Source organism: Bos mutus, chromosome 26, assembly GCF_027580195.1.
Source record: "Bos mutus isolate GX-2022 chromosome 26, NWIPB_WYAK_1.1, whole genome shotgun sequence".
In the NCBI taxonomy this organism is placed as follows: domain Eukaryota; kingdom Metazoa; phylum Chordata; class Mammalia; order Artiodactyla; family Bovidae; genus Bos; species Bos mutus.
In genome coordinates, this window is record NC_091642.1 from 698,725 (window position 1) to 713,826 (window position 15,102).

At 57.6% G+C, this 15,102-nt stretch overlaps 1 protein-coding gene across 1 annotated transcript in view; it reads left to right on the forward strand.

Annotated features, from left to right (window-relative positions):
- The window catches only part of CFAP46 (cilia and flagella associated protein 46), a 93,972-nt gene that overhangs the window by 14,279 nt on the left and 64,591 nt on the right, over nt 1–15,102 (forward strand). The window contains 8 exon segments of the mRNA XM_070363446.1: nt 1,969–2,067; nt 3,748–3,938; nt 11,003–11,231; nt 11,320–11,440; nt 12,041–12,164; nt 12,293–12,423; nt 12,940–13,067; nt 13,929–14,062. Coding sequence (XP_070219547.1) covers nt 1,969–2,067; nt 3,748–3,938; nt 11,003–11,231; nt 11,320–11,440; nt 12,041–12,164; nt 12,293–12,423; nt 12,940–13,067; nt 13,929–14,062 — 1,157 coding nt within the window.

Below are 15,102 nucleotides of genomic sequence, written 5' to 3' on the forward strand. Positions count from 1 at the left end.
TGCAGCAGCATTCACAAAAGCCAAGATGTGGGAGCTGCCTAAGTGTCTGCCTTTGGGTGAATGGATAAAGAAAATGTGTGTGTGTGTGTGTGATGCAGTATTATTTAGCCATGAGCGTTCAAGCAAACCGATGTGCGTGTAATCGGGGTCCCTGAAGGAGCAGAGATCAAGTGGGGAGCAGAAAAAATGTGAAGGAAAAATGGCTCAAAATTCTAAATTTGGTGGTCTGTGAACAGGGAGAGATTATGTACTGAGGAACAGAGAATGACAGCGAGGACTGCCCTGGTGGCCCAGGGGTTAATCCTTCCCACTTCCCACTCCAAAAGCAGGGGCAGGTCCGATGCCTGACTGGGAACTAGAGCCCGCACGCCACAGCTAAGAGTTCACACGTGGCGGCTCAGAGCGAAGTCAAACAAATAAAAATAAAACTTGTCAAAAGAATGGCAGCAGACTTTTTGTTGGAAACAGTATGAACTAAAAGACAGATCAACATCCAAATAATAAAATGAAAAAGGTGTAACTGTTGGGACGTCCCTGGCAGTTCAGAGATTACGGCTGCACTTGCAGTGCAGAGGGCGCAGATTCAGTCCTTGGCTGGGAACTAAGATCCCACATGCCTCATGGTGCGGCCAAAAAAAAAAACATGTCAACCTAAAAAATTGCATTCTTTGAAAATCAGAAGCAAAGTAAATATTTATTAAAATATACAAAATCTGAAAGAGTCTGACTTTCACTGCAAGAAAGTTTCAAGAGCTTTTTCAAGCAGAAGGATGATGATAGCAGCAGAAATCTGGATCCGCACAAACAGTGAAGAGGACCAGTAAGGGGCCACGTGAGTCAGAGAGAGACTGAAGAATCCGTGAAGCGCTTTAAAAGGCACCTGCTGTTTAAAGCAGAGATGATAACACGGATCAGAAGACGCAGCATTATTATGATGTCAGTTCTCCCCAGACGGAGCAGTGGATTCAGTGTGATTCAATCAAAGTCTTGACAGGAGTCTTTCAGAAATTGACGAACTGAGCATAAAATTGTTAGGGAAATGCAGGGGCCCTAGAATAACCCAGAGCAGCTCTGGAAAAGCGGAGCAGCGTCAGCAGGCGTGCACGACCTCGCGTGCAGGCCTGGTGGAGGGGCACCGGGGTTCAGAATGGGCGGCCTGTACGTGGAGACGCAGACAGACGGAGGGCCAGGACGGGGTCCAGAAAGAGACCCACACGCTCGGGGCCTCGGCCTGGACCAGGTGCAGAGCCTTCTGCTGGGGACAGAGCGTCTCGTCCAGAAAACAGCGCTGGACAGGGGAGCAACCACGTGCGGAAAAGTGAACACCGGCCGCCCTTCATCCCATGGACAGGATCAACTCAACACGCACCCTAAACCAAGAATGTGAGAGCTCAAATGAGAAAACTTCTGGGGAAAAACCAGAAGAAAAACAAGAGGAATCCCTGTGACCTGTTACCTCTCAACCACTCACCCGGCAGGCGGCTCACCCGGAGGCCGACCAGCCCACACTGGCCGGGGAGGGGTGGGAAAGGGACCCCTTTGAAAACAGGTTAGCAGTTTTGTGAAAGTTACATGTACCTGTCTGCCCACCCACCCAGGAAACCCCAGGCCCATGCCGCCCCTCTCCTGCAGCCGTCCTGACCCCAGCAGGGGTTAAGTGAAAGGATTGTCCAGATTTCATAACAGAGCATTTGTCTGAAGTCGGTGTCGCTATTTAAAAGTTCTATGTCCAGTGAAATTAACTGAAAAATAAAAACAAAAAATTTTTTTCTAGCTTTCTCATTTAAATCTTTGCATCTTTTAGAAACATTTTAAGTTTTTCATATATATATATATTTATATTACCTATTTTTTTTGTTGAATTTCTACCGAGTCCGTGAATTATATTTTGAAATGTTTTCTGACATTAGTGAATGTGATTGCTTTCATTAAAACTCTCCACCTATACAACAACTACTGTGCCCACAGGACCCTGCGAGGCTGATGGAAGTCGAGTGCCTGGAGTATGAATTGGAAGCTGTAAGACTGGAAAATAAAATTAAAACCTACACTCGAGAGGCTGTGGAGGTAAGTTGTGGACCAGGAGCCGGAGCAGAAGCTGAGCCCTTGTGCAGGTCCCTGGACCTTGTGTGTGGACCTGGTTTGGAGGAGGGGACAGGTTGGAGGAGGGGCCCTGATGGGCACAAGCCAGCCTCCTGTGCCCCGGTCTCCCCTCTGAGCATGGCCTCTCTGGGAGGAAGTCCAGGGGCCCGTGGCCCCACCTGCCGAGGCCAGCTGACGCCCTCCCGCCTGGCTCCGGCCCCGCGGCTGCCGGGCTCACCCTGTCTGGCGGGCCTGTGGGTTCATGCAGCCTGTTCCTGGGGCTCGGGCTGGGGGCTGGGATGAGACGGGCCTCCAGCCAGGCCCTCGTGTGGCCTGTGTGGAGCAGTCTGCCCCAGCACACTGAGAACACGTGCCCTTGGTGAACACCGAGTCCCCGAGGGCTTTGGCCATCCTGACTCAGGTCCAGGCAAACAGGCGTGCCCCTGCCCTAGTGCAGGGCCTGAGGGGCTCTGGGGAAGCGCTGAGGTCATCTCAGGCGTGGGGAGGTGGGGACCTCTGTGGGGGGTAAGGGGAAACCCCTGGGAGGGTGAGGGGAGGGTGGGAAGGGAGGAGAAGAGGGGGCCCCGAGGCCTGGCAGCGGTGGGTTCAGAGGGCCCTGGTGAGCGTTGCCCCCTTGGTGCCCACCTTGGAGACCGTGGGCTTGTCTAGAGTGTTCCACTGGGGGTTGTGAGGCAGGGGGCTGGTGAGCACGATAGCAAAGTGACAGTCTGAGCCCTGCAGCCTGTCTGCCCCGTGCAGTGGGGTGTGCTCCGGCCGCCGCCGCAGAGAAGGAACCCAGCAATCCTGTGTCTTTGATAGAATCCTGCCCTCGAGAAAGGGAACCAAAATGCCTTGAAACAGGATGAGGGCGGCTGGTGTTGCTCTGGGGCCCCAGTACCCACTCCCTGGACTGGCTCCCCTGACCCCTGCCCCGGCCCTGCCTGCCCCAGCCCGGGAGGAGCTCTGCCAGCAGACGAGCAGCCCAGCGGGGGCTCCGGGCCGGTTCACGTGCTCTCTTTGGGCCTGGGCTGCCCCGCCAGCGCTGCCCTTCTCAAGGGAGGTCGTGGCTGCCCGCTGGCTGCCTGCAGGTGCTGGCAGGCGGTGTGGTGGGACTGCAGGGCTGTGTCTTCTGCCTCTGCTGGCCGAGGGCTCTTCAGGGGCACCTACCGGTTCACGAGGCTTTGATGGACGCTTCTTGGCAGCCAGGAGGCCCACAGTCTGAACGCCATGCCTGCTCTAAACCCCATGACCCAGGAGTAGCGCTAGGGCAGGCCCCCTGGAGCCAGAAGCCAGGCCCCCGGACATGGCTGAGTTCAGGAGCCGGGCAGCCCCGGTGGGCACTGAGGGAGGCCTGGAGCTGCTGAGGCCGGTGCACAGGCTGAGGCCGGCCGGCCCCTGTCTGCTTGGCAGGGCCACGAGCTCCATGAATACACGGGGCTGGAAGGCAGGCAGCCTCACCCAGAGGGGCTCACAGAGACGCTGCCACGGCACGCGGTGCCTGTCCGAGGGCAGATCCAATGGAGCCAGGGCCCTCTCCGAGAGATCACGCGGGCCGCTTCCACCGGCAGACTTAGACCGGGGGCCCGGCCCACCTGCGTCATCCGGGGCTCGGGGGCGGGCTGGGGCTCACCCCCAGCCTCACCCGGGCCGCTGTGCTGTGTGCAGGCCCAGCTGGACATAGTGCGGAGACTGGACGCCACGCTGCAGCGGGCTGTGCGCCTGGGCGAGCCCCGGCTCGTCCACACGGTGTGTGCCACCCAGTGGAACACGTGCCTCCCGCTGCTGCAGCACAACCTCCGCCACCACCTGCGGAAGCCGCTGACCAGCCTCGCAGACGTCCTGGAGAAGGCGGACAGGTGGCGGCCTGGGCTGTCCCCGGGGGGGCCAGGGGAGCAGAGGCTCAGGGCAGGGATGAAATCCAGCTCATCTTCCCAGAAAGAGGGCAGGAGCCCACGGCGTCCCCCAGAGGTGGCGGCTCGAGAGGCCGCAGGCCGTTTGGGAGGTGCCCTGGGGCTCAGGGGCAGGGCCCTGCGGGGCAGACGGGGACGCCCAGGTGGCACCCACCTGAGCTTGAGAGGGGCCAAGGGGAAAGGGCTTCATCAGGAGGGTTCTGGGCTGCGGGGCGGGTGACAGCGGTGGGCACAGGGGCTGTGGGCGCAGGCGCGGGAGGGGAGGGGTGGGATGGGTGAGCAGGGAGGGCCTTGGTGTTTCTCCTCTCCTGCCCTGGGCGGGGGCCCCGAGGGCGGCTGTGCTGCAGGACAGTCCCTGGCGGACACGGGGCTGCACGATGGGGACTCGGCAGGGCAGAGGCGTGGAGGGCCACCTGGGAGGGTGTCCAGCCGCAGAGAGGGGCCGTGGGGGCCTGCCCCGCCCCCGTCTGCTTAGGAGATTAACTGTGCTGTGTGCTGAGTCACTCAGTTGTGTCCGACTCTTTGCGACCCCATGGACTGCAGCCCGCCAGGCTCCTTTGTTCGTGGGGATTCTCTAGGCAAGAATACTGGAGTGGGTTGCCATGCCCTCCTCCAGGGGATCTTCCCAACCCAGGGATCAAACTCAGGTCTCCCGCATTGCAGGTGGATTCTTTACCGTCTGAGCACCAGGGAAGCCCTGAGATTAATCAGGGGTGAATTTTGTCACCATGGTGAGCCCTCCCTTGGAGCAGGGTTCCCAGCAAGGGCACCAAGGACCGGTTGCAGCCTGTGGTCTGGCGAGGTTGGGGCCGGTGGCCTCAGAACCAGCACCGTTCATTTCCTGCGGGCACTTGGGGATCTCGTCTGTGAAGAGTTACATCTCTTCAAATCTGGGATTTTTACTCATTTAAAAACAGTTTCTCCTTCTGGGATCCCACGGGGCTGTATGACAGCTCCTAGCCCATACTCCCAGTCTCCCTGCGAAACTTCTGTGTTCACAGCCCCAACCCCTCGTGACGCACACCAAATTCTGAAGATTTCACGCAGCCCGTTAGTTCTCTTTTATTTTGCAAATTCTCTAATTTTTCTTCCTCTCTTTAGCCTGTATTTTTAAATTTTAATGATGTCGTCTTTCAAAATATCTTTTTATTTTCATATTTGTTTGGTTTTTTTAAATAACATCTAGTTGCCCTCCTTCTTTTCCTCTGACAGCTCTTTTTCTGATTAACTTTATTGCGATATAACTGCATACAACAGAATGAACACACTGTCAATGTCCGCTTGCTGTATTGCTTCTTAACCACGGATGGGTGTTGAGTGCTGCTGAACGCTTCTGTAACCGTTGAAAGGAGCTCTGACTTTTCTCCTTTGTTCTTTAACGTGGTGAATTATGCTGATGGGGTTTTGAGTCATGAACCAGCCTTGCCTTCTCCGCGTGGTCTCGACACGTGCTTTTTCTGTGTTGCTGGGTTTGATGTCCTTTAGTGTGCTTAAGGGTTTTTGCGTGTATGTTCATGATGAGGATGTTGGCCTGTGGCTTTCTTGTTTTCTAACGCCTTTCCCAGGATTTGACATGAAGGTCATGCCGACTTCATTAAATGGTTTGGGACGGTGGGAGGACTCTTTCTGCTTTGCTTTCTGAAGGGGTTTGTGCAGTGTTGGCGTTTTCTTGCTTAAGTGGTGGACAGAATGCAGTGACACTGTCTGGGCCCGTCTGAGTGCTTCTCTTTCCATCCTTTCGACTCTTGTGCTGTGGACCTTTCGATTTAAAGTGTAGAACACAACTCCTACCACCCTGTCTTGTCAACGGCGTGCAGCTCGGTCTTTTTCTAAAACTGAGCACACTGGTCTCCGCCTTGTGACTGGGCTGTTCAGTCTCTGGGTTCAGGGTAATGTCCGGCTCGTCTCCAGTCCCACCGCTTGTCTCTGCCTCGTGCCCTGCCACTGCTCTCTCCCGCCTTCTTTGAGGCTACCTGAGTTTCTGCCGCTGTGTTTGTTTCTCTGGTTGGCTCGTTTGTCCCCAGTACCCCTGGGCGGGAGGGGCGTCGCTGGAGGGAGCCGGGTCAGTGGGGGTCAGTGCTTCCCTGCCTGCCTCTCTGCCTGCCCCCGTCCACCCCACCGTGTGGTTGCTGTCTTGTCTTTTACTTCTAAGTGTGTTATAAGTTCATCTCACAGTGCCGTATTGCTCTTAGCAGCTGATGGTGTTGTTTTTAAAGAAAATTACAGAAAAAAACAATCTTCTCTTACATTTGCCACTTCCTCGGCGATTTTGCAGTCTCTCCCTTCCTGCTTACGCTCAGATCCAGGTTTCTGCCTGCGGGTATTTCAGCCCGAGCAACTTCCTTTATTTCCTCTTGTAACGCATGACTGCTGGTGAGGAATTCTCTTGGTGAGGAATTCTCTTGGCTTTCGTTGACCTGAAAATGGCTTTCTCTTAGCATCACCTCTGAAGGTTATTTTCACCAGTTACTGGATTCTGGGTTTGCAGACTTTTTCTCTTTAAATACTTTGAAGAGGCTGTTTTGTTTTCTTCTGGCCTTCATAGTTTCTGATAAAAACCCAGGAGTTACTTTAAGCGTGGCTCTCCTGTGTGGAAGGTGTCTCCCCCTCCCTGCTGTTTTCAGATTTGTATCTCTTATCTTTTGCTTTCTGCATTTTGCATATTACTTTGCCGACAAAGGTGTGCTAGTCAAAGCTATGGTTTTTCCAGTAGTCATGTATGGATGTGGAGAAGGCAATGGCAACCCACTCCAGTACTCTTGCCTGGAAAATCCCATGGGTGGAGGAGCCTGGTGGGCTGCTGTCTATGGGGTTGCACAGAGTTGGACACGACTGAAGCGACTTAGCAGCAGCAGCAGCATGTATGGATGTGAGAGTTGGACTGTGAAGAAAGCTGAGCCAAAGAACTGATGCTTTTGAACTGTGGTGCTGGAGAAGACTCTTGAGAGTCCACTGGACTGCAAGGAGACCCAACCAGTCCATCCTAAAGGAAATCAGTCCTGAATATTCATTGGAAGGACTGATGCTGAAACTCTAATACTTTGGCCACCTGATGTGAAAAACTGACTCATTGGAAAAGACCCTGATGCTGGGAAAGATTGAAGGCAGGAGGAGAAGGGGACGACAGAGGATGCGATGCTTGGATGGTATCACTGACTCGATGGACATGAATTTGAGCAAGCTCCGGGAGTTGGTGATGGACAGGGAGGCCTGGCATGCTGCAGTCCATGTGTCTGAGTGACTGAATGAAACTGATTCCTTAGAGCCTTTAAAAAAAAAAAAGTCTTTTTCGGGGTTTGCTGATATACTCAAATATGTAAGATGATATTTTCATCAAATTTGGGAAATTACTGGCTATTATTTTTTTAAGTATAGTTCTGCCTCATTTGCTCTTTTGGGGGAGCATGAGCTACAACACTGAATACTGTCTTAACTGGTCTCTAAGGCTCTGTTCATTTTCTTCTGGGAATTTTGCTTATGTGGACCATTTTTAGAAACCTTGTGAATTTGTTACAGTCTTGTTTCTGTTTGATGTTGTGGCTTTTCGGCTGCCAGGCATGTTGGATTCTCAGCTCCTCAACCAGGGATGAAACCCACACCTCCCGCTTTGGAAGGTGAAGCCTCAGCCACCGGACTACGTGGGAAGCCCTGGCTCTGTTCACTTTTAAAAAATCTTTTCAGTACGTTCTTCTGGTGGGATAGTTTCTATTGATCTGAGTTCAGGTTCACTGACTCTTTTTCTGCTCTCCGATCTGCTGTTAGGCTCAACCAAGAATTTTTTCCTTTCAGTTATTACAGATCTTGTGCTGCAGTGTTTCCTTTTCTTCCTCTACTGAGATTCCCTGTCTGTCCTCTCATTAGCAATGTTTTCCTTCAACTTTTTGTACATATTTATTTTTGTATTGTAATATCTGCATTAAGGATTTATCTGCTAAACCCAGCATCTGGCCCATCTTGCATCCTGACTGTGGGTCACCTTTTCCTGTTTCCTGGCATATTGTGTACTGAACGTTGGTTCAACTGTGGTTGCTGCACTGTGGAGTCTGTGGACTCTGTGATCTTTTTAGGAAAGTGTTGATTTTTACTTGCTTTTGTTGGCACTTCAGTTTCTGGCTGAGAGGTGGCTCCGTGTTTCCTTGGCTGTGTCTCTGGAAGGTCATGGTACTTTCCAGCCTGCACCGTGTTCTCTGCAGGCTCTGATGGTACGTTCTCCTTGGGTGGGTCAAGAGCGCTCTTCCTGGGCCTGCACTCCTGGGGAGAAGCCCCGTGCAGTCTCAGCTGACGTCGGGTGAGAGAGCAACACCCAGCTCTCTCCTCTGGCGGGCAGCCCCGTGCAGTCTCAGCTGACGTCGGGTGAGAGAGCAACACCCAGCCCTCTCCTCTGGTGGGCAGCCCCGTGCAGTCTCAGCTGACGTCGGGTGAGAGAGCAACACCCAGCTCTCTCCTCTGGCGGGCAGCCCGGCAGCGGCTGGTCCGGTTCCAGGTCCAGTTCCACTTCTCCAGCCCCGAGCGGAGGCCCCCCTCTCTGGGCTCCTCTGCCCCGGCTGCATGGGTCCATTCTGCCCGCGGTGCCTCAGAACAGTGTCTCCAGGAGGCCCCAAGCATGGGCTCCTTCCTGAGTTTCCTGCTTCAGGGCCCCGGGCTTGCACTGCCCAGACCTGGGGCTGTTCGGTCCAACTTTATGCGTGGCAGAGACCTGATCACCGCTGGAAGCAGAGTAACTGAAAATTACTCCTTTCAAGCCGTCTTCATCTGATCCCGGTCATCCTGTTTTGCAGGGGCGGGTTGTCTCGTCTGAGTCTGTTGTCTGCTCACCCTCATCTCCGTGGCCTCCTTGAGCCCGTGGCTGGCTAGTGTGTTCCTGGAGGGACTGTCCTGCTGTGATGGTGTTCAGTCACTGTCTTGTCAGATTCCTTGTGACGCCATGAACTGCAGCACACCAGGCTTCCCTGTCCTTCACTATCTCCCGCAGCTTGCTCAAACGCATGTCCATTGAGTCGATGATGCCATCCCACCATCTCATCCTGTGTTGTCCCCTTCTCCTCCTGTCCTCAGTCTTTGCCAGCATCAGGGTCTTTTCCAATGAGTTGGCTCTTCACATCAGCTGGCCAAAGTACTGGAGTTTCAGCTTCAGCATCAGTCCTTCCAGTGAATATCAGAGTTGATTTCCTTTAGGATTGACGGGCTTGATCTCCTTGCTGTCCAGGGGACTCTCAATCGGCTTGCCTCAGCTGGCTCCTCCGGTGGTTCAGCCCAGGACGAGTCTCACATTGTGGATTCAGGGTCAGGCTGCCCTGAGCACACCCCGTGGCCCTGGGCCAGCTTCCTTCTGTGGGCCTCTTCTCTCCCTGCCCCAGAGGGAAGGGACCCGTCGCTGGCTACCATCCAGGCTTCCAGGCAGAGACTGTGGAGCCAGTTCCCTGACGGGAGCGCAGACCTCACCCTTGGCCTCAACCGGGTGCCCTCTCCTGCCCACGACTCCCAGGTGCCCTGACCTCTGCCTCCTCATCCCCGAGGCTACAGGCCTAGCCTGTGATGCTCTCACCTCGTTTTGGAGGAGGGTCGGCACGTGGGTCCCATCGAACTTTAACTAGACCCAAGTTATCGGCCTTGTTGATGCTCCTGTGCAGCACAGAGGCCGTGCCGGAGGCTGCAGGTGCTGTTGATGCAAAGGCTTTGGGGAGACTGTGGTTATCGTTTAGACGCGGGTGGCTCCAGCAGGGACGCAGCCGGAACAGAGGCCAGGCAGGGCCCACAGCCTGCGGACACACGGCTGCTCTGAGCCGGGATGTGTGTGCCACAGCTGATGAGATGGAGAGACTCAGAGCAGAGCAGAGAGGGCCCACCCCCCGAGGCAAAGACTGGGCCTCAGGACAGTTCACTCGCTCAGTCATGTCTGACTCTTTGCAACCGCATGGACTGCAGCACGCCAGGCTTCCCTGTCCATCACCAACTCCCAGAGCTTGCTCAAACTTCTGTCCATTGAGTTGGTGATGCCATCCAACCATCTCATCCTCTGTCGACCCCTTCTCCTCCTGCCTTCAATCTTTCCCAGCATCAGGGTCTTTTCCAATGAGTCAGTTTTTCTCATCAGGTGGCCAAAGTATTAGACTTTCAGCTTCAGCATCAGTCCTTCCAATGAACACCCAGGACTGATCTCCTTCAGAATGGACTGGTTGGATCTCCTTGCAGTCCAAGGGACTCTCAAGAGTCTTCTCCAACACCACAGTTCAAAAGCATCAATTCTTCAGCGCTCAGCTTTCTTCACAGTCGAACTCACATCCATACATGACCAGTGGAAAAACCATAGCTTTGACTAGACGGACATTCGTTGGCAAAGTAATGTCTCTGCTTTTTAACATGCTGTTTAGGTTGGTCATAACTTTCCTTCCAAGGAGTAAGCGTCTTTTAATTTCATGGCTGCACTCACCATCTGCAGTGATTTTGGAGTCCCCTCAAATAAAGTCTGCCACTGTTTCCCCATCTATTTGCCATGAAGTGGTGGGACCAGATGCCATGATCTTAGTTTTCTGAATGTTGAGTTTTAAGCCAACTTTTTCACTCTCCTCTTTCACTTTCATCAAGAGGCTTTTGAGTTCCTCTTCACTTTCTGCCATAAGGGTGGTGTCATCCGCATATCTGAGGTTATTGATATTCCTCCTGGCAATCTTGATTCCAGCTTGTGCTTCATCCAGCCCAGCGTTTCTCATGATGTACTCTGCATAGAAGTTAAATAAGCAGGGTGATAATACGCAGCCTTGGCCTCGGGCTGCACTAGCTCACTTTCTGGTGATGCTAGGAGCCCTCGCGGTGCCGCCCCACCTGTGACGCCGTCTGCCCCCCAGCATCGTGGCTCACCAGTGGTCTCTGAGACCTCCCGGGGTCCGCAGGGCCCTCCTCTTCATCCCTCCTGTGGGTCCTGGCAGCAAGGCAGGCAGAAGGCAGGGCCAGAAAGCCAGGCGCCGGGCACCCGCGGTGCCGCCATGCCCGTGACCACGTCTGCCCCCCAGCCTCGCGGCACAGCTGCGCTGCCAGGTCCATGTGGAGCTGGCGCACATCGAGGAGGACGCGGACCGGCTGGAGCCCGCCACGGAGCACCTGAGGAAGGCCGCGCTGCTGGACGGCCTGGGCCTCTACCAGGACAAGATCACAAGGGCCCTCAACCGCTTGCAGCTGTGCACCTTGCTGTATCAGGTGCCCGCCCGCGACGAGGACAGGGCCACCATGGCCATCGAGCAGGTGCCGCAGGCGCCACTCCTGGGGTGGCGGCCCGGCAGGCCCCGAGGGGCGGGCAGGTGCCGCTCATCACGCCTCCTCCCCTCTGCAGGCGAAGAAAGCGATGCCCAAGGACAGCGTGCGCAAAAAGCGGGCGCTGCTGGTGAATGCGGGGCTGGCCCTGGCCCCCGACACCTTCCAGATCGTGCTTGACGGCGAGAACGAGGCCAAAGGTACGCGGGTGCTCTCAGTGGGAGTGCCCGGGGCAGCCCCCGGCCCACCCGGACCTCCGCCTGTATGGGCCTCTGTGCCCATGTGCAGCCGCCTGCCCCACCTTCCTAACCTGACTCTCGGAGCAGGGCAGGGGAGCCTGTCTCCTGGGCCTGCAGGGCCCGCCCAGCGGGAGGCAGTCCCACCTCCTTCCTTCCTGTCCTGCCAGGTGTGAGGGGCTCGGGCCCTGAAGGGAAGGTGCCCCAGACACACGGGGCTTGGTGCACTGCACCCAGCGAGGGCTTAGGCAGGAGAAGCGGGCTGACGGGCGAGGGGCTTCAGCGGGGTCTCCGCCAGCCAGCTCCTGAAGACCTGGGCATGGGTGGCGGGCGTTGGGGGCCAGCCTGGCGGCTGTAGATGACAGTAAGTCTGCCCACCAGCTGCTCTTGGCGCCTGGAGTCCCTTCCCGGACAAGGCACATTTAGGGAGACCTAACTTTCATGAAAAGATCAAAAAACGCCGGTGGGAGGCTCTGCCCCAGCCTGTCCCTAGTCCTGCGTGGGCTGGTTTCGACGTGTTCCCTGGCTTGCTGCATCAGCACCCCGTCCTGCCGGCCCCTGCAGTTTCCACCGGGAAAACCCGGGGCCGCTTCGCTTACCTGTTCGCCAAGGCGCGGCACCACACGCTCAGCGTGGACAAGGCCGTGGGCCACCTGCGGCGCCTGGGGGGCCAGAACGACAAGGAGCGGTGAGCAGCCTGGGGGTGCAGGGCCTCGGGTCGAGGGGGAGGGGCGAAGCGCCGGCCCACCCTCCTGCCCCGCCCAGGCGGCCCCTGGCTGCTTCCCCGAGCGAGGTATGGCCCGCACGTCTGTGCAGGATACACATCTGGGCAGAGCTGGCCAAGGTGGCCCGGAAGCAGAACGTGTGGGACGTGTGCCGGACGGCCAGCCGCTTCTGCCTCCTGTACGACAGTGTCAAGGTGAAGAAGCTGGCCAAGTTCAAGCGAGGTGGGTCCCTCCAGCCACACATGGGCACCTGCGCCGGCGGGCTCTTCCCAGGCACTGGGGGGTCACTGTGGGGTTCACCAGAGCTCAGGAAGGGGTCATGGGGCCGGAGCCCGCAGGCAGAGGCTGGGCGGGGGCGCCCCTCCACTGTGAGCCCTGGGTCCGGCTGAGTCCAGCCTGCAGGTCTCTGGAAGCGGTGGTCTTGGGGATGGTGAGGACACGGGGGCATGCCAGGAGCCCCAGGGGGCGGAGACGTGGGTGTTGCGGGAGCGATGGGGGCTTCTTGAGGGGCAGAACAGCACACGCAAAACCAAGAGCTGACCTGTCTGTCGGGGAACCAGCTGGAGGTTCGCTGCGGCCAAGCTGGCTTGGGGAGCCCTCGCCACCCCCAGGGCCCTGCACTTGGGAGGTCAGCCTCCCACAGACCCCGCCCCTCGCCCCGCCTCCCCCCCCCCTCAGGAACCGTGCTAGCCCTGAGAAGCACTTCAGGCTTTGATGGGTGGCACTCTGGTGTTTCAGGCAAGAAGAAGAAGGGCTGGGATGGCCCGGGGCAGGACTCCTGGGGCCACTCGGAAGCTGCCCTGCAGAAGCAGGCATCCCCCACCCTCCTGCGCAAATTCGCGGAGGTGGGCTTCATCAGCGCTGAGGTGCGTCCCCATATGTGCGCAGACGTGACCGTCAGCATCCAGCCCTGCTCCCCAAGTGGCCTGTCGCTTACGAAAGTTTTCCTCCATTCCTGGGAGGTTTTCTGGAAGAAAAATATGTCAAAATGTATTGTGAGGGGTGTTGATGTTCATTGTCGTTGGAAGGAGTCTGAACTGTGAGTCCCCAGCGATGTGGGTCCCGGGGGCTGGTTGGTCCTGGACCTGGGCGTGTCCTGGCCCGAGAGTAGCTTCAGTAGCACTTTGAGCCAGGTATGAGAGAGAAACCTGGCCTCTGCTGTCATCTCGGAGGCTGTTGAGGCTGCTGGGGACCAGCCCCCACAGCAAGCCGGCCCCCTCCGTGAGCGTGCAGAGACCCCAGGCCAGCCGGGTGGTGCAGCGGGGGGCCTGCGAGTGCACACAGCGGTGAGGCCGCTTGGGGTGGTTTGTTTGGGGGTCGAGGGAGCAACCCGGCATAACCCAGACAGACGCTCCCGGGCTTGTTCAGTGAGCGTCTGCCGGGCACCTCCTGAGGGCTGGGCCAGTGCTGTGAGGGGGGCAAGTGAGTGGGCCCAGGGTGTCAGGCAAGGCGCCTGCCCCCATCCTCCGTCCCGTCTCAGTCCCGTCACCCTGCCCAGTGGCCTCGGCTGCCTCCGGGGCGTCCGTGCGCGGCCGCGGAGGACAGGGCCCGGGCTTGGTGGCCCCTGCGGCGTGAGGGGCACGTTTGTCTTGAGAGGCTGCGTCTCTGAGACGCAGGTGTGTGGGGGGAAGAGACATCACCTGGGGCAGGGAGGGCCTGGGGTTAAAGGCCTGCAGGCACCGTGCCAGTCCCTGCTCAGGGGCCTCTGGCCACTCCTCCCTCCGCAGGCCACCGTCCACCTGCTGCAGTCGGAAGGCGTGCAGCTGAACAACCGGCCCACGCCGCCTGAGGATGTGAGCCAGCACCCGATGGGCTACATACCTGAGTGCCCAGAGGACAACGCTGAGTGGATCATGTACCGGTGGGGCACTGCCCGTGGGGCTGGCGGTGCTGCCTGCGGGGCTGGGGGCGCAAGGCGGGGGCTGGGGACACGAGGCGGGAGCTGGGGGCGCTGTCCGCAGGGCTGGGGGCGCGAGGTGGGGGCTGGGCTGAGCTCAGCGCTGTGAGGCAGGGGCCACTGCCCGGCGTGTCTCATGGCTCACACCGGTGCCCGTGTGGCCAGTCTTTCCTGTTACTAGTGGAAACAGGATGTGAGGGGGGTGGTGGTCACGGGGGAATCTGTCCCGGAAGTCTGTGATCGGGACGAGGGTCCTCAGGAAACCCGCAGAAGCCTCATCCACGTGAGAGGCAAGTGCCGTTCAATCAGGAGAGCGAGCTGCTGTCGTAGTAACAGTGTTTTGCTGTTTTCATCTGAAGTGAAGCGTGCCCCCACAGTGAATGTGGCCGTGAGTGACCGTCCGTAGGGCCGTCGCGGGAGCCGAGGCCCTAGCTGCCCACTGACCTCAGAGATGGGCCTGCTCCACTGGCTGCCCCGGTGGCCATGCCCTCATACGTGCTCGCTGTGGGGGGCCTGCGTGCCCTTTGCCCGGGAAGGGCTCAGGGAAGGACCCCGACTTTGTGCAGACCGCGTTTGTCTGGAGGTTTCAGGGCACAGCCTGGGGCTAGGGCCGGGCTCCCCATGCCTGGAAGAGGGCCAGGCCGCATCTGCCCACAGCTTTTGTGTAGCCTGCCAACTCACAGTGGTCTTGACATGTTTTAGTTTGTGAAGCTCAATAGCAAAAAGACACAACAGAGAAGAGACTGTGTAGCCGTCAAACCCCAGGTGCGGGCCGTCTGGCCCTTTACGATTAAGGTTCCCCAAGCCTCGGTCTGAGGCAAGCAGGTCCCGTGTCTGTGTGGACCGAGGAGGGCAGCCTGTGAGTGATGGGCCGGGGGAGCCAGCCACAGGCAGGTGCAAAGGTGGGCAGGCAGCTTGCAGGCCTGGCTGGGGGTCCAGCCTCAGACAGGGATGGGCAGGGAGCTGGGAGGGCGGGGGGAGCCAGGCAGGTCCTGTCCTTCAAC